Source organism: Pseudoliparis swirei, chromosome 6, assembly GCF_029220125.1.
Source record: "Pseudoliparis swirei isolate HS2019 ecotype Mariana Trench chromosome 6, NWPU_hadal_v1, whole genome shotgun sequence".
Lineage (NCBI taxonomy): Eukaryota > Metazoa > Chordata > Actinopteri > Perciformes > Liparidae > Pseudoliparis > Pseudoliparis swirei.
This window is the reverse complement of record NC_079393.1, coordinates 27,902,303-27,925,467: the sequence shown is the minus strand read 5'-3', so window position 1 is coordinate 27,925,467 and position 23,165 is coordinate 27,902,303. Positions and strand designations below refer to the sequence as shown.

Here is a 23,165-nt window from a genome sequence, read left to right as displayed (position 1 = left end):
CGGGGCCATGTGGGGCCATGTGGGGCCATGTGGGGTCACACGGGGCCATGTGGGGCCACACGGGGCCCCGTGAGGACCGACACTCACACATGGATTGGGGGAACATCTGTGCAGCTGAACTGGTTGCGGAATTCGAGAATATAGGTCAGCACTGCAATTTATTCATCTGCCTCTCTCACACACACACGCACACACACACACACACACACGCACACACACACACATTCACACACACACTCTCTGCATACATACACAAGGGCAGAATGATGTGACAGAGGGTTTATGTTGCTGTGACAACAATGCTGTTTTTCTAGACACGCACAAGCCCTGTGTGCATGCTGTGACACACACACACACATACACATCCCTACACACACACACACACAGACACACACAGACACACACACACATACCTAGACACACACACACACACATACCTACACACACACATATTCAACCTGATGCACTTCTCCTCAAACCGAATACGGTTCTTCAGAATGAAGCCAGAGGAACCATTTCTGGTTCCTCAGAGAACCTTTCAAACCAGGGTTCTTTAAGGAACCTGGAAGAGTTCTTCAGAGAACACAATCATTCCCGAGGAGCCGGTTCTCGTCTCGTGATCGGACCGATTACAGAACGTTAAGCAGCGATTGTGATGATTATCATTTATGAAGCAAATTACACACAAAAAAACACATAAAAAATCAAAATGCTGATTCATGTTGACAAATCATGAATGAGATGATTTTAGGTTCGGCAGAATAAAATGATGACTGACTAACTTACTTAATTACTTACTGACTTACCCTCTAAGCCCCGCCCCTCTAATCCCCGCCCCCTATAAGCCCCGCCCCCTCTAAGGCGATTAAACTCACGCGAGTTAAGAGTTGCGTATATTCGGAGGGGAGGGGGAGGTGCACTCATGTGATTGGTTGAAAGCGAGGGCGTCGTCTGATTGGCTACAGAAAGGTCTATTAGGGGAGTCTCAAAAACCCACAAACAAATACACACACAAATACACAAACAAATACACAAACAAACAAATACACACAAATACACAAACAAATACACACACAAACCCACAAACAAATACACAAACAAATACACACAAATACAAAAATACACACAAATACACAAACAAATAGAGAACCCCACATAGAAATGCAGAAATATATTTGTGATTTGTCTTTTGCATGAATATGAATCTTGAATGTGTTGATGTGTGCATTGGAATGTATTTGTGAATCTGTGAGTCTCTCTGTGTGTAATAACCCGACCTGACCACTAGTCTTCCTCCAACTCTCAGCAAGGACGCAAATACGTGTACATGTCAAACGTTGCAGGTGAGCACACTTTGGATTCTGGGTAATTTGACTGGAATTTATTTTTGGGACGAGTTAATGAAAATGAATTTCTAATCAAATCCCAGACAAAGTTGTTCTTGGTGCTGCTGATGAACAGCTCGTCTTCAGGGTGATGAACAGCTCGTCTTCAGGCTGGTGAACAGCTCGTCTTCAGGCTGATGAACAGCTCGTCTTCAGGCTGGTGAACAGCTCGTCTTCAGGCTGGTGAACAGCTCGTCTTCAGGGTGATGAACAGCTCGTCTTCAAGGTGGTGAACAGCTCGTCTTCAGGGTGATGAACAGCTCGTCTTCAAGGTGGTGAACAGCTCGTCTTCAGGGTGATGAACAGCTCGTCTTCAGGGTGATGAACAGCTCGTCTTCAGGGTGGTGAACAGCTCGTCTTCAGGGTGATGAACAGCTCTGAACAGCTCGTCTTCAGGCTGGTGAACAGCTCGTCTTCAGGGTGATGAACAGCTCGTCTTCAGGGTGGTGAACAGCTCGTCTTCAGGGTGATGAACAGCTCGTCTTCAGGGTGATGAACAGCTCGTCTTCAGGGTGATGAACAGCTCGTCTTCAGGGTGATGAACAGCTCGTCTTCAGGCTGATGAACAGCTCGTCTTCAGGGTGGTGAACAGCTCGTCTTCAGGGTGATGAACAGCTCGTCTTCAGGGTGATGAACAGCTCGTCTTCAGGGTGATGAACAGCTCGTCTTCAGGGTGATGAACAGCTCGTCTTCAGGCTGGTGAACAGCTCGTCTTCAGGCTGATGAACAGCTCGTCTTCAGGGTGATGAACAGCTCGTCTTCAGGCTAGTGAACAGCTCGTCTTCAGGGTGATGAACAGCTCGTCTTCAGGGTGGTGAACAGCTCGTCTTCAGGGTGGTGAACAGCTCGTCTTCAGGCTGGTGAACAGCTCGTCTTCAGGGTGATGAACAGCTCGTCTTCAGGGTGATGAACAGCTCGTCTTCAGGCTGATGAACAGCTCGTCTTCAGGGTGGTGAACAGCTCGTCTTCAGGGTGATGAACAGCTCGTCTTCAGGGTGATGAACAGCTCGTCTTCAGGCTGATGAACAGCTCGTCTTCAGGGTGATGAACAGCTCGTCTTCAGGGTGATGAACAGCTCGTCTTCAGGGTGATGAACAGCTCGTCTTCAGGGTGATGAACAGCTCGTCTTCAGGGTGATGAACAGCTCGTCTTCAGGCCGGTGTGGAGCAGCGGGCGGCTGCACTGTGATTGGTGTTCACTCCGCATTGTTGTTGTTTACCTGTCCTGGCCCACCGGCCTCTGTAGCGGGGTTGATGGGGCATTCAGGGACTCTCTCTCGGGGAGAAATACAATCCCAATGTGACCCCCGGTGGCGGTGCATGGTAAGGTCTGCAGGCCGGGGACCGGTCCTCTCTTCCTCTGGACAGTTAAACATCTCTCTTTTCCACATTTCTCCTCTCTCCTTCCTCGTTTTCTTTCTGTTTCTGTTACACTCGCCTCTCTCCGACACCCCCAGCCTCCATCCTCCGTCTCTCTCTCTCTCTCTCTCCCATCTATTTTTCTCTTCATCGTGTTCTGTCCTCCTGTTACCATGGAAACTGCCTGGTCTCTTTTCCGGTAAGGTAAGGAGAGTTTTGTAAGTTGTAATGTAATCAAGCCACCGGTTTCCATGGCTGCCGTTTATGGTCCTGTCATCGAGGTGGAGGGTGTGCGTGTGTGTGTGTGTGTGTGTGTGTGTGTGTGTGTGTGTGTGTGTGAGAAAGGTATACTACAAATACTGCTGTCTCATGCACTTATTGTCCGTGTGTGTACGGCTCTATTTGCCGAGCTGCTACAGGATGGAGGTGACAACAGGAACCTGGTGACAGATGAAGGTGGAGCGAGGATGTCGCCTAGCAACGGCGTTAAAAAAGACATCCGTCACCACGAACGATGGAAACACTGGACGTGAAATCCATCGCTTTACTCGCGGGAGTTTACTCGCTTGACTACTTGTGGTTCATTCGCGTCATTAACGTCATTCGCGCTCTGGAGGGGGCGGGGCTTAGAGGGGGCGGGGCTTATCTCTGTGGCTTTACTCCGTGGAAACAGTTCTCATCTCCTTCATCCACCATGAAGAACTCACCACTAGTTCTGCTTCATACTCGTTGAGGACATCACACACACGTCTGAACATGTAACGCCTCGTGTTTGGTTCATAACATTAATATATTATATTTATATATTTATCCATGACATCACCCGTAGGCTCACAGCTCGGTGACCTTCACCTCTAGTCTGAATGTCTCTTCAGCTCCACTAGAGCAGTTAGATTCACCACCGGAGGAGCAGCTCGACGCTGATTGTATTTCGCATCTCGCCGTCGGGCAAAATTTTTCGCCGAAGTTAGATATTTAAACTTGTGGCGAGTTTTTCACGACGCCAAATTCGCACCATTCGCGCCCCATCCAACGAAAATGTGCGTCGAACGCAAACCACTCGGGTCCGCACGTCTAAACTCTCACCGCTTTAGAGAATCATTTTGTTGTCATGCATCAAGAAGAAGAAAAGTTTACAGGCATTCTAGAAGTTCTCAACTTTGGTTCTGAGGAGTGAACCCGATGCCAGACGCCCCGAAACGGACCGCTCCTCGTCCGTCACGCTGGGCGCTTGTGGCTCATCTGCCGATGTGTTTATGATCCGGTTGAATTTGGCTCTCGACGAAGGCGGTCGCATTTTTCTCTCCCTCTCCTCCCCATGACCTTCCCCTCCCTGCTTGGCTTCTCTCGTCATGTCTTGTCTGTCTCTATACTTGAGAGACTCTCTCCATCGCTCTTGAACTAAAAACCATGGACGTAATCAACTGGTCCTTAAACGCAATTGACACCATCTTCTCGACGAGAAGCTCGGGTTCGGGGGAACCTGCCTGTCCTGCCGGGACGTGGGTTGCTGGTTACACGATGGACGCGTGGGGAAGTGGCGTGTCGTGTGCCTAGCAGCCCTTTCCGTGGAGGACGTAGAAGACATCTACCTATTCGAACTTTGATTACAGGATTTCTGCTGTTTGGATTTGGCGCTGCCCTGGCTTATCGGAAAATTAAGGAAACGGTGACAGCCGTTAAAAGCCCCCTAAGGCTGCCCGACATGATTGACGTTGGGCAGAGTTGTTGGCACTCAGACTTTGGCATTAAACCGTCAGAATGACAACATCGTGAGAAGCTGATGGCTCTGCAAATGAAATTGGATCGATTTGAAATCCTATTGGCAAACGGGAGGAAAATGGAGGAATAGTGGGTGCAAAATTGAATTGCAGCTACTGGAAGAGCAAACAATCCCAATCTTATCTGCTTTCGGCTCCCTCTACCAGGACGGGCCTTGGCCAAGGCCGTGACTGGAACAACAACTCCCGAAGATCACTGAAGTGAGACTCTCTCATTCCCTTTCCCCTATCCACAGACACCTGTGGTTGTTTTCTCCCCAGGACCCTTCAAGGCCATCTCCATGGCAACGACCATCTTGCGGTCTGGGAACTTTGTCTGTTGTGGACTGGGGGAGGACGATACATCAGGCCATTCACACACGAACTTAAACACACTGAAATGCACTCACTACCCCCCCCCCCCCCATCCCACGCCTTCGCCTGCTTTGCCCCCAGGGTGACAGGACGGGTCTCGTCCTGCGCCGTGATGGCGAAGGACCGGGCTGGCTGCTTGTCGGTGCTGGTTACCTTCTGCCCCCAATGGCGGGGCTATCGCCCAGTCTTTGGCTTACCTCCCCTCCCGCCCTTTCTCCTCCTCGCAAGTCATGTCTAAGATGTATGTGCTTATGTGCAATGGTGTTTTGTTTCTCCTGCTCCCACACTGTACCCCTCTAGGGGCATAGTCGGGGGGTGGCTTTTTCTTTTTCTCGCCTCTCTTCCCTCATGTTATGCTGTAATCTTTCATCCACCCTTTCCAAGATGGCGCCATGACGGCCTCGGTGTCTTGGTGCGCGAATCTTGCACCTTCCGCCAAAAAAAGTTCCTCGTTTGTTTGTGAAAACATTCTTGGCAATAAACCTGTTTCTGATTCTGATTCTGATTCTGATGATATTTAGGAGAGCTCCTCCTCCTGAGCCCGGTCCCCCAGAGCCCCTCCTCCTGATTCTCCTTTCTCTCCGTTCCATCCCTCCCTTTTCTTCTCCCTCTTGGCTCCCCGTGAACCACTCCTCATCCTCTGCTCCTCCGCTACGTTCTTTTTGAATTCATCTTCGTCTTCTCCCCTTTTCTTCTCTCTGTTGCTCCCTCGTGCACTTACATTAATTCCCCCTTCAACTTTCTAATCTCTATCCCCCCCCTTTCCTTTCCTCTCCTCCTCCTCCTCCTCCTCCTCCTCCTCCTCCTCCTCCTCACTTCTGCACCATGAAGTCGACAGCTGGATGATTCATCTCTCCGTCTGCCGCCAGACTGTTTTTTACTGCCCAGTTAGAGCGGACTCCCTCTTCCTCCTCCCCGACAGCCCCTTCCTCCTCCCCGACTCCCTCTTCCTCCTCCCCGACTCCCTCTTCCTCCTCCCCCCCCTTCCTCCTCCCCGACTCCCTCTTCCTCCTCCCTGACTCCCTCTTCCTCCCCCCTGACTCCCTCTTCCTCCTCCCCCTTCCTCCCCCCTGAGGTAACTCTGTCCTGCAGGTATTGACGCTCATCAGCTGTGAACACAGGTAGCAGCCGGACTAGAACAATAGCCCCGCCTCCTCTGCTGTAGCTCTGACGTCACGGAGCTGTTGCTCCATCTGACGCTCCGGCTGCAGGTTTGATTCCGACCGGCTCGCTCTCTGTGGCTGTGCCCAGCCAAGACCTCCTTATGGGGTTCATTCATCATCGTGAGACTGCTTTTCTGCTGCAGTATTGCAGCGTCTGCTGACAGAGACCTTTCCAACATGTCCATGTTGTTGCTGCAGTTTCAGGTTCCACGTGGACGATGAAGGTCCAGCCACCGGTGTCTTCATTGGGCGGTTTGTGGCAAATAAACACGCCTATAAACCATAAGGAACGGTTACTGGAGCTCAGGAAAGAGCGTGGTTTAAAAGAAGAAGAAAGAAAAAGAAGACCATGACTTGCAGGACATAATAAAGATAATGTGATCACTAGATACGAATATTTATATTAGTGTAGTAAATAACTGATTATGATGAAATTGGTCATGTGACATGCTGCCTACAATATTGTATGTATATCCAAACCACAACAAATAAAATATGACTTAAAATCAGTAAAACAGTTTTAGTGACCAAAAGATGTCGCCGTAACTTTGAAAAAAAGAAAACCTCCTTTCAATAAAAAAAGGACATTAGTCCCCCTCCCCCCCCCCCACGCAGTGGAGGATACAAATAGTTGTGTTTTGTCTGGACTCGTGTCGGCAAATCTTCAGGCTGCTTACAGCGCCATCAGAGGGCGAGGGCAGCTGTGCCTGAGACACAAAACCCAGGGCAAACAAGCCCACGATCACAACCTGCTGCTCGGCGGTGACCTCCTGTTCTAAAGAAGTGAAAGCTGCATTCTCTCTCCTGACCACCAGGAGGCGACTCATCCGGTTGTATAGAAGTCTATGCTTCATGTATTAAAGCTGCATTCTCTCTGCTGACCACCAGGGGGCGACTCATCTGGTTGTATAGAAGTCTATGCTTCATGTATTAAAGCTGCATTCTCTCTGCTGACCACCAGGGGGCGACTCCTCTGGTTGTATAGAAGTCTATGCTTCATGTGTTAAAGCTGCATTCTCTCTGCTGACCACCAGCGGGCGACTCCTCTGGTTGTATAGAAGTCTATGTTTCATGTTTTACAGCTGCATTCTCTCTGCTGACCACCAGGAGGCGACTCATCTGGTTGTATAGAAGTCTATGCTTCAAGTTTTAACGCTGCATTCTCTCTCCTGACCACCAGGGGGCGACTCCTCTGGTTGTATAGAAGTCTATGCTTCATGTGTTAAAGTTGCATTATCTCTACTGACCACCAGGGGGCGACTCCTCTGGTTGTATAGAAGTCTATGCTTCATGTATTAAAGCTGCATTCTCTCTGCTGACCACCAGGGGGCGACTCCTCTGGTTGTATAGAAGTCTATGCTTCATGTGTTAAAGCTGCATTCTTCTGACCACCAGGGGCGACTCCTCTGGTTGTATAAGTCTATGTTTCAGCTGCATTCTCTCTGCTGACCACCAGGAGGCGACTCATCTGGTTGTATAGAAGTCTATGCTTCACGTTTTAACGCTGCATTCTCTCTCCTGACCACCAGGGGGCGACTCCTCTGGTTGTATAGAAGTCTATGCTTCATGTGTTAAAGCTGCATTCTCTCTACTGACCACCAGGGGGCGACTCCTCTGGTTGTATAGAAGTCTATGCTTCATGTTTTAAAGCTGCATTCTCTCTACTGACCACCAGGGGGCGACTCCTCTGGTTGTATACAACATGTTCATCACCTCTGGTTCCTGCTGTCCGCCCCTCAAGTGGAGCTCGATCCTGGACCACGATGGACCGGGTCTCTGAAGATGTAATGGGTTAGCCTGAAGTCTGATGTCATTCATCTCAATTCCTCAGACAGCCAGCAGCATGCTGGGTAGTGGAGTATCCTCGGGTCCTAGCTGGATTAGTTTAGCTTCCATCTGGGCTAGATTTAGTGAAATCAAGTGTGTTTTAGGGCGTGGGCTACCTTGTGATTGGCTGGGAGTTTATCTTCCATTGTCCACCCTTTCCGTGTGTTTTCACTTCATACAAAAGTTAAATTATAACATTTTGGTTACAATGTTTCCCCAAGATATGTCTAGTTTATCATTCAGTATACAGATCATTTCCCTTCTGGTTGGAAAATAACAAGATGGGTGACGGCTAAAAAAAAGAAAGAAATGGCAACCGTCAAAAAAACTAAAAAGGGGACGGCTACAAATTCTGAACTGGAGGCTTTAACCTCAACAAGCCAACGGTTGACATCACGGTGACCACGCCCACTTCTTATATGGCCGCTGCTTACAGAAGCTTCATGCTGTATTCACGTTGACGGCAACCTTCATTGAGTGTATCAAAAAATGTTAGCAACTCAGGAGTCGGCCAGAGACGGACAGTTAGCCGGGAGCAGGGTTTTGAAGAGTGAGGGGGACACGGAACCCCTGTTGCCCGTGGAAATCAGCCCTCGGCGCGACGGCCGCACCTTTACTTTCCGCCTCGCTACCGAATGTTCACGATGCTTCCTGCGCTGGCACTCAGTGTAGATTTTGGAGGTAGATAACGAGGTGCAGAATCATCCGATGTGGATGTTCTTCCTCGCTGCAGTGAGCACACCGTGTGAATGACTCTGAAGAGGTTCTGTTAATATGGTGACGACTTCCAGCAAGCCTTTTATTTTGTAAGTGCCGTTGTATGTTTTAGGTCCTTTGAGTTTGAGACCGGAAGTAGATGTACATCTCGTGACATGACATCGCAAATAGTCGACGGTGTAATGAAGGAGAAGTACATGAGTTCTTCTATGAGCTAAGCACCGAGCTGGGCCAGGAACAAGGTCATGTGTGTTTTATTTGGGCTTTGACTCCATGTTTAGTGACTTAATTTTTTTATTAATGAATTGTAATAAGATGCTCATGCTAGATTTTAGCTGGATGTACCCTTTAAGAAAGAGAAAATGCTGTGATTAATGTTGTCATTAATGTCCACATTTGTATATGAATGTCATCTAATTGCTGTTTACACTCGTAAGAGCTCATTTCTGTTGTATTTGTTCCATAGCTTGAAAAGTGATTTCTGGAAACTAAAAGAAAAAGAAACACTCTTAAATTTATATTCGTCAATAAGGCTCACGGTTGAACATGAATAAAGGACATTCTGGAAACATCAGCACGCTTCACTGTAGTCCGGTGGGTCTCGCTACGCCCTGTACCATCCTGTAGGTGGAGGCGTCCTCGGGCCGCCCGCCTCATGAAGGAGGTTGAGAGCGTTGCCGTTTCTCAGAATGAGGCAAACCCAAACTTACAAACGATGAATATTGGAAGAAATCCGTCACTGTGTACATCAGAAGACCATTGGCATCGGCCCTCTTTAGCCTGGACTCGGCCGAGTGACAGGAGCCACCAGCATTAATCAAAGTATGAACGCCGAGCTTTAGGTGATGAAAAGATGTAAAGTGAGGGATGAAGTACAGTGAGTATTGCGGAACAGACCCTGTCTGGTGATTCAAGACCCTCACAGTGAGTTTATTATAAGGCAGAGGAAGCACCACGCTCTCACCAAAACCATCACCACAGAGCAGGATCTCTCTGGACATAAAGGGTCAGAGGTTAATTTGTTCATAAATGAACTTTAAGTAACTATTGCTCAATTTAGCTGACGTGACAAAATAAAATACTCATGAATCTACACAATTCTTCCACGCCTGCCCCCTTTTTTTACTATAACTTTCACAGGAAAACTTGAAACCTGCTTTCAGTTCCACAACTGATGACGCATGCATATATGGCCACTCAGGGCAGTACCACTCCACAGGGCTGCACGAGGTCTGGGTTGGCTCTGTCAGATGGGATGAGTATCAGACAACGCCTCATCATGTCAAAGTCACACAATACAGGGACAGCACATGTTTAATAGATCGCCTTTTCTATTATCCAGAAGACCGATTGAAACAACTTTAGACATCTCACCGGCAACGTGGCTTATTTCATTCAATTCAATTCAGTTTATTTGTAGAGCCCATTTTCACAAATTACACATTCCCCTCAGAGTGCTATACAATCTGTACACATAGACATCCCTGACCGTTGACCTTTGACCTCACATCGGATCAGGAAAAACCCCCAAACAACCCTTCAGGGGAAAAAAAGTGAAGAACCCTTCAAGAGAGCAACAGAGGAGGATCCCTCTCCAGGATGGACAGAACAATAGATGTCATGTGACCAGAAGGAATCATTACACACTAATTAAAACACAGTAACAACACAATGAATATGACAGAGGGTATGAATAGTTGGTAGTCGGCATATTCCACGATCCAGACCTCCACGATCCATCAGGCAGATGGAGGTAGAGAGGAGGAGTGGGCGGAGTCTCAGCAGGGCCATGGCGTAGTTGGTAGTCGGCATATTCCACAGAACCATCCGAGAAGCCGTCATTGGGACCTTTCTGGAAGGGGGTGGGCACTTGATTGTGATTAAATGGACCATCTGTCAATGAAACCTTTACTAGCCGGTCGGGAGAAGAGAGACACCTGGTTTCCTGGAGAAAGACCTTCAGTGTCGTTCTGTGCTTTTCTTCCAAGAGAGAAAGACTCTCCAGTTCTGATCAGACTGATCATCCACGCTAAGCTCTTCCTCGTTGTTTTGAACCAAAAGTTTCCATTCAATTGTCCAGAAAATGATGAATCAAACTTTTGAAATGCCACAAAGAAACTGGATACACGGGAGTTTAGACAGAAGTTAAAATAGGTGGCAAACCAGAACCAAAGTCGCCGTGGCCATCTGGCCGTCTCACAGGGTCTTACGGAATCTGTTTAAATTAGGCAAATGTTTAAATATATACGTATATAAGTGTTTTAATAAGATGCTTCAGAGGAGAGGAGCAACTTGTACAGTTTTTGCTCCGTGGATGTTTTGTATCTCAGATCTTCTCCAAACCAGTCTGAACCAAAGACGAATAAACACGAATAAATATGGGCAAATGATCCACAACTCTTTTAATCTCGTCTAATTCAAGATTGACCCGTAGTGATCCAGAACGCCATCAAACCTTTTACAATGTCATGACCGTGCATTCATGGCAAATATCCAACCGAACATGACGTTCACTGGACTAAATCATCTATCTTAAGTGAGTGGGAACATCTGGAGCATTTATTAATGATTAAAACAATTGCTCTATAGAAACTACAACCCCGTTGTAAACAAGGCTATCTAGCAATGTTTCGCACTAATGACATTTTTCTTAACCATGAGAAATTAGTGGTACGGTCCTTTTTCCTGGCACAGGGGTGGATGGACATGAAGATGTGTTGTTTGCGGTCAAAATTGTGGTTAATTGTTGCATTTGTGCATCAGGCGTCTATGTAACTAAACAAACAGTACGTCACAAAGCAAAGCAGCTCTTTACGGTCCACAAAGGACATAAACAAGCAGGAAGCATCGGGTACCAGGAGCATTGGATGCATTAGGAGTAGTATAACGATCTCTGTTTTGGTTTTCATTCTTTCTGGAAAGAGATTCCCAATAAATAATAGATGCCTTTTCATTGAGGGGATTCCCTTGTGTTGGGAAACAATTACAAACAAGTGTTTATTAAAGTTAAATTCATATTTGCCTGTCCTTCCTATATCTGGTTGGGAGCACTGCTGCAAAAGTCCCAACGGATTTGAAGTGAAGCTTCAACCGGGTCTCGCTCTAGTTATTGTTTCTCTGGACGTACAGATGAAAAAGCTCCGGGGTTTGGAAGGACTCCTCTAACGAGGTGTGATCAGGCAGAGAAACGCAGCACGCGTTGGACTTGGGCCTGAGGGTGGGGTTCTTCTCTTTTGAACCTCTTACACGACACCGCGGCGAAGGTTTCAGTCGTGCTCTGCTCTGCGTTGTAGTAAAAGTACAGTTGATCCGATACCAATACCGGTATCAGATCAGGTTGTGCCATGTATCAGATCATTATTGCTACGCTGGAACATGGACCCGATCCGTACATCCTGCCGGATCGCTACTGCACATGTGCAAACTAGGACAACACACCTAGTGGTGAAACACTTGTGTGCACCCTGATAACGCTACATTGGAGAGCTAGTCAACATTAGCTGTTAGCAGCCGGTTGGCCGCATTTAAATGACATCATCTCTGGTTTACGAGTGAAGTCATTACTAGCTATCGGATAACAACCGAACAGAAGGTTTGCAGATGGAAATCACTCTTTAAAGCGCGTGTTCCTCATAACCTTAGGTATAATCATAATTGGAGTGATTTAGTAAATAAAGTGTAATGAAACAAAGAAGATTTGGCAGTAAAGAGATCGTTCAGTGCTCAAAAGTTCTGAATTACCTTTTCAGAATCAGAATCAGAATTGTATTTATTGCCAAGTAGGTTTACAGCTACCTGGAATTTGTTCTGGTGTATAGGTGCATACAGTGAACATAAAATGAACATAAAAACATAAAACATACAAACACAATAAGTACGACAATACCAAAAGCAGGGCAGGAGTGCAAAAGTGCATGTGCAATGTTCAGTGTGCAAAGTAGTGTGAGCATAACACAGGCTTGAGGTGTGGGGGAGGGGAGGTGACCCCGTCAGGTGGGGGTCCGGGCCTTGTTCATGAGGCCAACGGCAGCCGGGAACAAGCTGGTTTTGTGGCGTGAGGTTTTGGTCCTGATGGACCGCAGCCTCCTGCCGGAGGGAAGGACCTCGAAGAGTTTGTGACCCGGGTGGGAGGGGTCGGCCACAATGTGACCCGGGTGGGAGGGGTCGGCCACAATGTGACCCGGGTGGGAGGGGTCAGCCACAATGTGACCCGGGTGGGAGGGGTCGGCCACAATGTGACCCGGGTGGGAGGGGTCGGCCACACTGTGACCCGGGTGGGAGGGGTCGGCCACAATGTGACCCGGGTGGGAGGGGTCGGCCACAATGTGACCCGGGTGGGAGGGGTCGGCCACACTGTGACCCGGGTGGGAGGGGTCGGCCACACTGTGACCCGGGTGGGAGGGGTCGGCCACAATGTGACCCGGGTGGGAGGGGTCGGCCACAATGTGACCCGGGTGGGAGGGGTCGGCCACACTGTGACCCGGGTGGGAGGGGTCGGCCACACTGTGACCCGGGTGGGAGGGGTCGGCCACACTGTGACCCGCCCGCCTCAGGGTCCTAGAGGCCAACAGGTCCTGTAGAGATGCAGATTGCAGCCAATCACCTTCTGGCAGAGCGGATGACACGCTGCAGTCGGCCTTTGTCACTGGCAGTGGCAGCAGCAGCGTACCAGGTGGGGATGCAGGAGGAGAGGATGGACTCCATGATGCAGGTGGAGAAGTGCACCATCATTGTCTTTGGCAGGTTGAACTTCTTCAGCTGCCGCAGAAAGAACATCCTCTGTTGAGCTCTTTTGGTGAGGGAGCTGATGTTCAGCTGCCACTGAGGTCCTGGGAGATGATGGTGCCCAGGAAGCGGAAGGACTCTGCAGTGTCGACTGGGGAGTCCCTCAGGGTGATGGGGCTGGGTTCCTTCTGAAGTCTACGACCATCTCCAGTCTTCAGAGCGTTGAGCTCCAGGTTGTTCTGCCCACAGCAGGTCACCAGGTGATCAGTCTCTCACCTGTAAGCGGACTCGTCCCCCCAGAGATGAGCCCAATGAGGGTGGTGTCGTCCGCGAACTTCAGGAGCCTGACGGACTGGTGACTGGAGGTGCAGCTGTTGGTCTACAGGAGGAGAGTCGAGGGGAAAGAACGCAGCCCTGAGGGGAACCGGTGCTGATAGTCCTGGAGTCAGAGACGTGCCCAGCCTCACACGGTGCCTCCCGTCAGACAGGAAGTCGGTGATCCACCTGCAGGTGGAGTCAGGCACGCTCAGCTGGGAGAGCTTGTCCTGCAGCAGAGCCGGAATGATGGTGTTGAAGGCAGAGCTGAAGTCCACAAACAGGATCCTGAGGAGTCCAGGTGCTGGAGGATGAAGGGCCATGTTGACCGCATCGTCTACAGACCTGTTGGCTCTGGAGGCAAACTGCAGGGGGTCCAGGAGAGGGTCAGTGATGGCTTTGAGGTGAACCAGCACCAGACGCTCAAATGCCTTCATCACCACAGAGGTCAGGGCGACGGGTCTGTCGGCGTTGAGTCCAGTGACTTTAGTTTTTTTGGGGACGGGGATGACGGTGGAGGTCTTGAAGCAGGCTGGTACGTGGCACGTCTCCAGTCACTCCTACCTGAGTCTGTTCCTCTGTGAGGAAGGAGTGTACACTTAGCTACAGGCTACTAGCTCTGCGACCTCGTACGGATACGTTAGCTTCCCGTGTTCACGCCACAATGCATTCCCAGGTCACAAAGCTCCGCACTGGTGGCTGAAGTGGAACCAGGACAAACCTTTTCTGACACACGACTTGTGTTTTCTTGCTGGAGCCCTTTTGCAGCGGCAGCCCACTGGGCCGCCGCACTGGAAGAAACGAGGAGGCTGGATATCTTCTGACACGAGGCGTTTGTAGTTCTGCGTGCCGGCCTCGGGCAGCTGGGTTTCCAGAAGGACCAGAACCCCCCATGAGAGACATGTCTGTGGTAGGAGTGTGATAGGAGGGCCCTTTAAGAGCAACCCACCCTTTGTCACAACCAGATGGGAACCGCTGGGTCGGAAAATTGGAGTCGGTGTCTTTTCTGGATTCTCTCTACTGTGCATCAGGGGCGGGCGGTTGTATAGAAGCACGAGACGACGATGGCTCTACTTCTCAAGGCCAACATGCTGAACTTGAGGCCTCAAAGCGGCACTCTACAAACCGATGGGGGACTACGTCCACTTCGTGTAAACCGTCCATCAAAGACATTTTGGTCGGAGCTACCTGCATCAGATACTTAAGACCCTATCTTTAGCTTATCCCCCCCCCACACACACACACACACACACATACACACACACACACACACTGTTATCTCGCCACATCCGAGTCGCTATGGAAATATAGGAAGGGGAAAACAGCCGAGATGTTGACGTCCAACTTTGTTTTCTCCTGCTGTGAGCCGGTCAGGGCTTTGGTAATTAGAGCCTGGGGACCCGTGTGTGTGTGTGTGTGTGTGTGTGTGTGTATGTGTGTCTGTAGGCTATGTGTGTGTTGGAAAGGAACCAGCTGCGGCCAAAGATTTGTTTGTGTCTGTGTGTAGACCTATGTGTGTGTATGTGTGTGTGTGTGTGTGTGTGTGTGTGTGTGCATGTCTGTGTGTACCTACTGTTGGAGCTATTTATGTTGACATTTGTATTTAATGTTATTGTGAATATTCACAATATTGTTTAAGTATTGCTTATTTAGGTTATATTTTGATAGTTGTAGTTTAGTTGATTTCATTGTGATTGTTGTTTAAATATATATATAAATATGTGTGTACCTACATATGTGTGTGTGTGTTTTTACCTACACATATGTGTGTATACCTACGTGTGTGTGTGTGTGCCTAGATATATATATGTGTGTATGTGTATATCCATATGTGTGTGTCTGTTTTACCTACAGATATGTGTGTATGTATACCTATATGTGTGTGTATACCTACATGTGTGTGTCTGTGTGTATACCTACATGTGTGTGTCTGTGTGTATACCTACATGTGTGTGTCTGTGTGTATACCTACATGTGTGTGTGTGTGTCTGTGTATACCTACATGTGTGTGTGTGTGTATACCTACATGTGTGTGTCTGTGTGTATACCTACATGTGTGTGTGTCTGTGTGTATACCTATGTGTGTGTGTGTCTGTGTGTATACCTACATGTGTGTGTGTGTGTGTGTGTGTATACCTACATGTGTGTGTGTCTGTGTGTATACCTACATGTGTGTGTGTCTGTGTGTATACCTACATGTGTGTGTGTCTGTGTGTATACCTACATGTGTGTGTGTGTGTGTATACCTACATGTGTGTGTGTGTCTGTGTGTATACCTACATGTGTGTGTGTGTCTGTGTGTATACCTACATGTGTGTGTGTCTGTGTGTATACCTACATGTGTGTGTGTGTGTGTGTATACCTACATGTGTGTGTCTGTGTGTATACCTACATGTGTGTGTGTGTCTGTGTGTATACCTACATGTGTGTGTCTGTGTGTATACCTACATGTGTGTGTGTCTGTGTGTATACCTACATGTGTGTGTGTCTGTGTGTATACCTACATGTGTGTGTGTGTGTGTCTGTGTGTATACCTACATGTGTGTGTGTGTCTGTGTGTATACATACATGTGTGTGTGTCTGTGTGTATACCTACATGTGTGTGTGTGTCTGTGTGTATACCTACATGTGTGTGTGTCTGTGTGTATACCTACATGTGTGTGTGTGTGTATACCTACATGTGTGTGTCTGTGTGTATACCTACATGTGTGTGTGTGTGTGTGTGTCTGTGTGTATACCTACATGTGTGTGTGTCTGTGTGTATACCTACATGTGTGTGTGTCTGTGTGTATACCTACATGTGTGTGTGTCTGTGTGTATACCTACATGTGTGTGTGTCTGTGTGTATACCTACATGTGTGTGTGTGTGTGTGTGTGTGTGTATACCTACATGTGTGTGTGTGTGTGTATACCTACATGTGTGTGTGTGTGTGTCTGTGTGTATACCTACATGTGTGTGTGTCTGTGTGTATACCTACATGTGTGTGTACCCCCCTCCACCCCCAGCCCTTTCTCCATCCTCTCCCTCCCTGCCTCACCTTCTTCTCCCCGTTTCTTCTTCTCCCTTCCTCCCTCCCTCCTTCCCTTCCTCCCTCCCTCCTTCCCTTCCTCCCTCCCTCCTTCCCTTCCTCCCTCCTCTCTAGGCTAATTGACTGAGCCAGATTTGGCAACCGGTGTTTTAGTGTCATTTCACACAACAAGCCATGACCTGTGCAGACGGCGCAGCAGTGACAGGCGAGACAGAGCGAGGCCCTGCAGTGCTGTGTTCACCACACACACACACACACACACACACACACACACACACACACACACACACACACACACACACACACACACACACACACACACACACACACACACACACACAGCAAATGTGTTGATACATTGACATTTTTAACACACGTTTCTTGTGTGTCCTCGTCCGCCCAGCTCAGTGTCAGACCCGTGAGAACATCCTCAGACTGGACACTGGACTTCCTTCACAGACGTGAAATGTAATAGCACCCCACTGGTGTCACTCCCCCAGCAGAGCAGGTAAACAAAGTGTGTGTGTGTGTGTGTGTGTGTGTGTGTGTGTGTGTGTGTGTGTGTGTGTGTGTGTGTGTGTGCAGAGCCCTTACCGCTGTGCGCGCTGAACCAGCGCGGTGCGATGTGCAGGGGCAAGGTGTCAGCCAGCGACCCCCGGGACCCCAGATAGAGCACCCCGTCCGTGTGGTGCCCTCCGCCCCCAGTGTCCCGGTAGCCGGTACCGTGCGGGGCCGCGGTGCCCCCTGACCCCCCTCCAGCTCGATCCGAGTCCGTCCCTCTCGGGGTGTAGAAGCCAAAGGGCACGGCGGGGCTGTGCTCGATGCCCATCCCGGCGACGGAGCTCACCGAGCGGCTGCGCAGGCCCATGGTGCCGCTCGGCCGGTAGTGGCCGAAGTGGGCCGAGGGTGGCACCGCGCTGTCATCCGTAGACACGCCGGGAAAAGCACCCCGGGGCCGCCCCGCCGTGCTCTGCTTTCCCCCCATCCGGCCAAACGGGTGGGGGCTGTGGGTAGGAAGGAGGCTCGGCTCGATCCGCAAAGGGTCCAGAGAGCCAGAACCGGCGGTCGCCCCCCCTCCCTGCGCTCCGGCGCGTCGCTCGGCCTGCGCGTCCCTCCGCGTGTCTCAGCGGGCTCCGCGGCTCTGACGCTCCGCGGACGCAACAGCGCGTTTCGCGGCCGAGCGGAACATGAAGCCGCCCCGACGGCCGGATCACCTCACCTGCGGGGAGAATAACCTCCACGCGCCCGGGGAGCAGGAGGAGGAGCAGGAGGAGGAGGAGGAGGAGGAGGCTGGCGAGCCGAGTGACGCCGAGGAGCCCAGAATGACACGCAGCTGTCGGCTACACTCCCCTCCCGCTCCCAGGTGACGGCGGTATCATCGCAGGCGGCACGCGCGGCCAAGATCAAAGCGCCGCCGCAATGTTCACTGCACGCGCCTCATGTGATGTCAGACATCGCGACAACTGTTGCTGTCCGTCTGGCCGCCAGACAACGTCTGCGAAGGGAAAAAAGGAAAAGGAATGACGTCGTCGTCGTCGTCCGTCCCCCCGCCGCCACCCCCCCGCTGCGCGTCCGCTCCGGTGGTCTCCAACCAGAGCCCCCCCCCTCTCGGGTACCGGGGTCACTGTGAAGCCGCTCCCCTGCGCACTGACCGGCGCTCCGCCGCCGCCGCTGCCGCACAATGAACGCGCTCAGTGCGCAGACCCGGATCACAGAGACCCGCAGCGGGCACCGGGTCCCCCATCCACGGGCACCGTGAAGCGGTTTGAATCCAGGGTCGTTTTAGGACGCCAAGTAGCCCGGACTGTGGTTTCTTCCACAGGAATTGTGCTTTTGAGCAAGTTTTTTCAAGAAGTGATAGATATATCTTAAATAAAATGATCTAAAATGATTTCCCAGTTAAGCTACTTTAACACACATGTTCATATCTTTATATCACTCCAAACAATGTCTATTACATGTTTATAGGACAAGGGGATCCCCTCTGCTGAGTGTTCCTTAATTGATGAATATAATTAGCTACTTTGTATTACCAAGGATTCCCCTACACACACACTGCCAGCATATTGTACCCATTACCAAGTTCTGCACATATTACTCCACCATATGCTAAATTATTGGGATTACTGGCCCACATGTTTTGTTTTGCATTACTTGGTTTAATCCTAAACATGTGTGTGTGTCTTAACTTCTAGTTCCTGAAACACAATAAAGTAAACTATATATAATGCTTTAATGACAACAGGCTTATACATGGTCCCCTCTTTCCTCCTCGGGCATTCAAACACACACACACAATCAACTCAAATGGTTCTAATATAAATATAAGACCATGTCGTCTCGACGTTACTGTAGTTCTTTGGTTGAAGTCAAGATGGCGACGGCCCAATGGAACGAAGTGGAGGCTCCGTGACATCATCTTGTGACATCATGACGACTAGCCAACTTCAGGCTTCTCCAGAAGGGCCCTTAAAGGGACAGGCGCTAAAACGGACAATCACGAACCATCGTGTGTTTTAATAATTGAAAGCGTGTAAAAAGATTCTAGTAGAAACTCAAAATACAAGTTTGAACCTGGAAATGAGGAAATGACATGTTGGAATACAAAGTGAGACATGTTTAGACGGAGGCACTGTAACGTAATTCAGAATTGAACCGCCTGGAAGAGCTTCTACAATAATACGAGTCCGCTGTAGTTCTCTCCTTTAAGGAGACGTTTATTCACTGATCAAAAGCAAAGTACAAACCACGGGGAGCTCTCCTCAACATGCAAGTTGAAGCCCGAAAACCACACTCCTTTTAGCACATCAAGATTCCATCTTTTATACCCAGATCTCGTCACAGGTGCATATCCCATCCTCTGCCCCGGGTGAGCTGTCTGTTGGCCGTGCGCCCCTCTTGGTATGTGTAAATATTGATAACAAGTGTGAATGTTGAATACTGTTAGGCGTGTAGCTATCCTTGAGCTGCAGACACAATATCTCTCTCAAAAAAGTGCCGTCTCTTCTGATGTTTTGCCGGAACCTAGACATTACGGTCCCTTCAATAAATCAGATTAATATTAACAGGCACCCTTCATGTACCGTGTGTACGTCATGCAGTGGCTTTGTTGATCATTTACTTTATCCGTCAGCCACCAATCAGGAGGTCAGGGGTCGGCCCCCGGCTCCTGGAGTCCACATGCCAAAGCATCCGGGTCAGGACGGAACCCGAGTGAAAGGACATCGTCCTGGTGAGCAGGTGGCACCGTATGGCGGCCTCTGTATGAATGTGTGTGTGAATGTGTCTCTCAAAGAGACACGCACCAACCACAAAGACATGAAAAGACTACAAAGATACACAAAAAGACTATAGGGTCACAAAGAACTACAAAGACACACAACACAGCTGCAACGAGACACAAAAAGACTTAAAACAACGATGAAAAGAGGCAAAACGACTACGAAGAGACACAATATAACTACAAAGAGACTCAGGATAACTACAAAGACACAAAACGCCTACACCAAGACACAAAACAACTACAAAGAGACACAACACAACTACAAATATAAACAACTACAAAGAGACACAACACAACTACAAAGAGACACAACACAACTACAAAGATAAACAACTACAAAGAGACACAACACAACTACAAAGATAGAGAAACAACTACAAAGAGACACAACTACAAAGATAGAGAAACAACTACAAAGAGACACAACACAACTACAAAGATAGAGAAACAACTACAAAGAGACAACAGAGACACAAAACAACTACAAAGATACACAAAACTAGAAAAAGACACAATATAACTACAAAGATACACAAAACGATTAAAAAAGACACGTTATAACTACAAATATAGACATAGTGAGTACAAAGAGACAAAATGACTACAATCAATCTTAACAACTCCAGACAAAACAACAACTACAAAAAGATCAAAACTACAAAGAGACCGAATGACCACAAAGTGATGCGTAACAACCAAGAGACACACAACAACAAGGTAAACAACATAAACATCCTGTCTGTGTCCGTTGTCTCATAATCTGAGACTAGAATAGATGTGTTTACTCATGTTAGTATAACCCCAGAAATAAGAAAGTGGCTCAAACACAACTTCGAAAAGGAGACTTTGCTTTTTAAATATTGTTGAAAAGTCAAATAAAGATGATCTTCTACAACATTGAGCAATACTTCTTATAGAGTTCAGGGTTCCACACTAGAGGGAGGTAGAGTGATGATGACGATGATGATGTGGAGGAGAGTCTGAAGGTATTCTGCAGTCATCTTCTGATCTCCTTGGAGATGCTCTCTCCGACCCCACTGTGAAGCTTGTAACGTAATTCAGAATTGACCGCCTGGAAGAGCTTATACAATAATCCGAGTCCGCTGTAGTTCTCTCCTTTAGGGAGACGTTTATTCACTGATCAAAAGCAAAGTACAAACCACGGGGAGCTCTCCTCAACATGCAAGTCGAGGCCCGAAAACCACACTTCCTCCCAGCACATCAAGATTCCATCTTTTATACCCAGATCTCGTCACAGGTGCATATCCCATCCTCTTGGTATGTGTAAATACTGATAACAAGTGTGAATGTTGAATACTGTCAGGCGTGTAGCTGCCCTTGAGCTGCAGACACAATATCTCTGTCTCCTCACAGGCAAAGTGCTGTCTCTTCTGATGCTTTGCCGGAACCTAGACATTACGGTCCCTTCAATAAATCAGATTAATATTAACAAGCTGGAGGCAGTTAGCTTAGCTTAGCATACGTCTTTGTCCGGCTCAATGATCATAAAACAGGAAGTTGAAGTAGAGAATTAGCCAAGAGTAATATGTGTGCCTGATATCCAACGATGAATGGTATGGACACAAAACAGAAGTCAGATTCAGTTCTTTATTTGTTTTTTGGGAGGAATATTTTTGTAAATGACTCAAGGTTCTCCCAATAATACAAAACAGGAAGAGGGAAAAGTTAAAACAAAAACAAAAATCCCACATCGAAGAGCACAGATCCATTCAACAGGGTTCATCCTCATGACCAATGAACAGGTTCATCCTCATGACCAATGAACAGGTTCATCCTCATGACTAATGAACAGGTTCATCCTCATGACCATTCAACAGGTTCATCCTCATGACCAATGAACAGGTTCATCCTCATGACCAATGAACAGGTTCATCCTCATGACTAATGAACAGGTTCATCCTCATGACCAATGAACAGGTTCATCCACATGGCCAATAAACAGGTTCATCCACATGGCCAATGAACAGGTTCATCCTCATGACCAATGAACAGGTTCATCCACACGACCAATGAACAGGTTCATCCTCATGACCAATGAACAGGTTCATCCTCATGACCAATGAACAGGTTCATCCACATGACCAATGAACAGGTTCATCCTCATGACCAATGAACAGGTTCATCCTCATGACCAATGAACAGGTTCATCCACATGACCAATGAACAGGTTCATCCACATGACCAATGAACAGGTTCATCCACATGACCAATGAACAGGTTCATCCACATGACCAATGAACAGGTTCATCCTCATGACCAATGAACAGGTTCATCCACATGACCAATGAACAGGTTCATCCACATGACCAATGAACAGGTTCATCCACATGACCAATGAACAGGTTCATACACACGACCAATGAACAGGTTCATCCTCATGACCAATGAACAGGTTCATACACATGACCAATGAACAGGTTCATCCTCATGACCAATGAACAGGTTCATCCACATGACCAATGAACAGGTTCATCCACATGACCAATGAACAGGGTTCATCCTCATGAGCAATGAACAGGGTTCATCCTCATGACCAATGAACAGGTTCATCCACATGACCAATGAACAGGTTCATCCACATGGTGACCAATGAACAGGTTCATCCACATGACCAATGAACAGGTTCATCCACATGACCAATGAACAGGTTCATCCACATGGTGACCAATGAACAGGTTCATCCTCATGACCAATGAACAGGTTCATCCACATGACCAATGAACAGGTTCATCCACATGGTGACCAATGAACAGGTTCATCCACATGGTGACCAATGAACAGGTTCATCCACATGGTGACCAATGAGTCTCCAGGACTTCAAACCAAATATCCACAACCTAATAGTTTGTGAAATCTCGGTGCAGACATGAAAAAGTGAGAAAATGTTCTATTTAACCCAACAAAGAGGATTCCAAAGCATAGTTTATAACCTTAAATTACACAAATTAATGAGACAATCATTTAGATTAAAAGAATAAACATGTATGTCTCTTCAGTTAAGGTGCGTTCACTTGCAGCGCGAAAAATTTGTTTGAATATAACAAATATCCATAACTTTTCAAAAACGTTGGGGATTTTTTTTCTCCAGGACTTTTCCAGGTTTTCCACGTCCGTACGAAACCTGATTATTGCTTTTCAAAGCTGGAAGAGTGCATTATGATTTATAAACACCATAAAACCACCACAGAGACCTGGAGGCCTTTTGAC

General features: G+C 48.2%; 1 protein-coding gene and 1 long non-coding RNA gene across 3 annotated transcripts in view; one reads left to right on the top strand and one right to left on the bottom strand.

The window, feature by feature from the left end:
* Positions 1-18,148, bottom strand: part of znrf1 (zinc and ring finger 1) — a 51,534-nt gene extending 33,386 nt beyond the window's left edge. For both annotated transcript variants that reach the window (XM_056415981.1, XM_056415982.1), the window contains exon 1: positions 17,249-18,148. In XM_056415981.1, the coding sequence (XP_056271956.1) occupies positions 17,249-17,639 (391 nt within the window). In that variant the 5' untranslated portion in view covers positions 17,640-18,148. The remainder of the gene's footprint in view (positions 1-17,248) is intronic.
* A 3,066-nt stretch (positions 18,149-21,214) lies between these two features.
* Positions 21,215-23,152, top strand: LOC130194838 (uncharacterized). Its single transcript, XR_008831970.1, has 2 exons — positions 21,215-22,555; positions 22,606-23,152. It is a non-coding gene; the product is annotated as an uncharacterized LOC130194838 (long non-coding RNA).
* Positions 23,153-23,165: the final 13 nt, after the last annotated feature.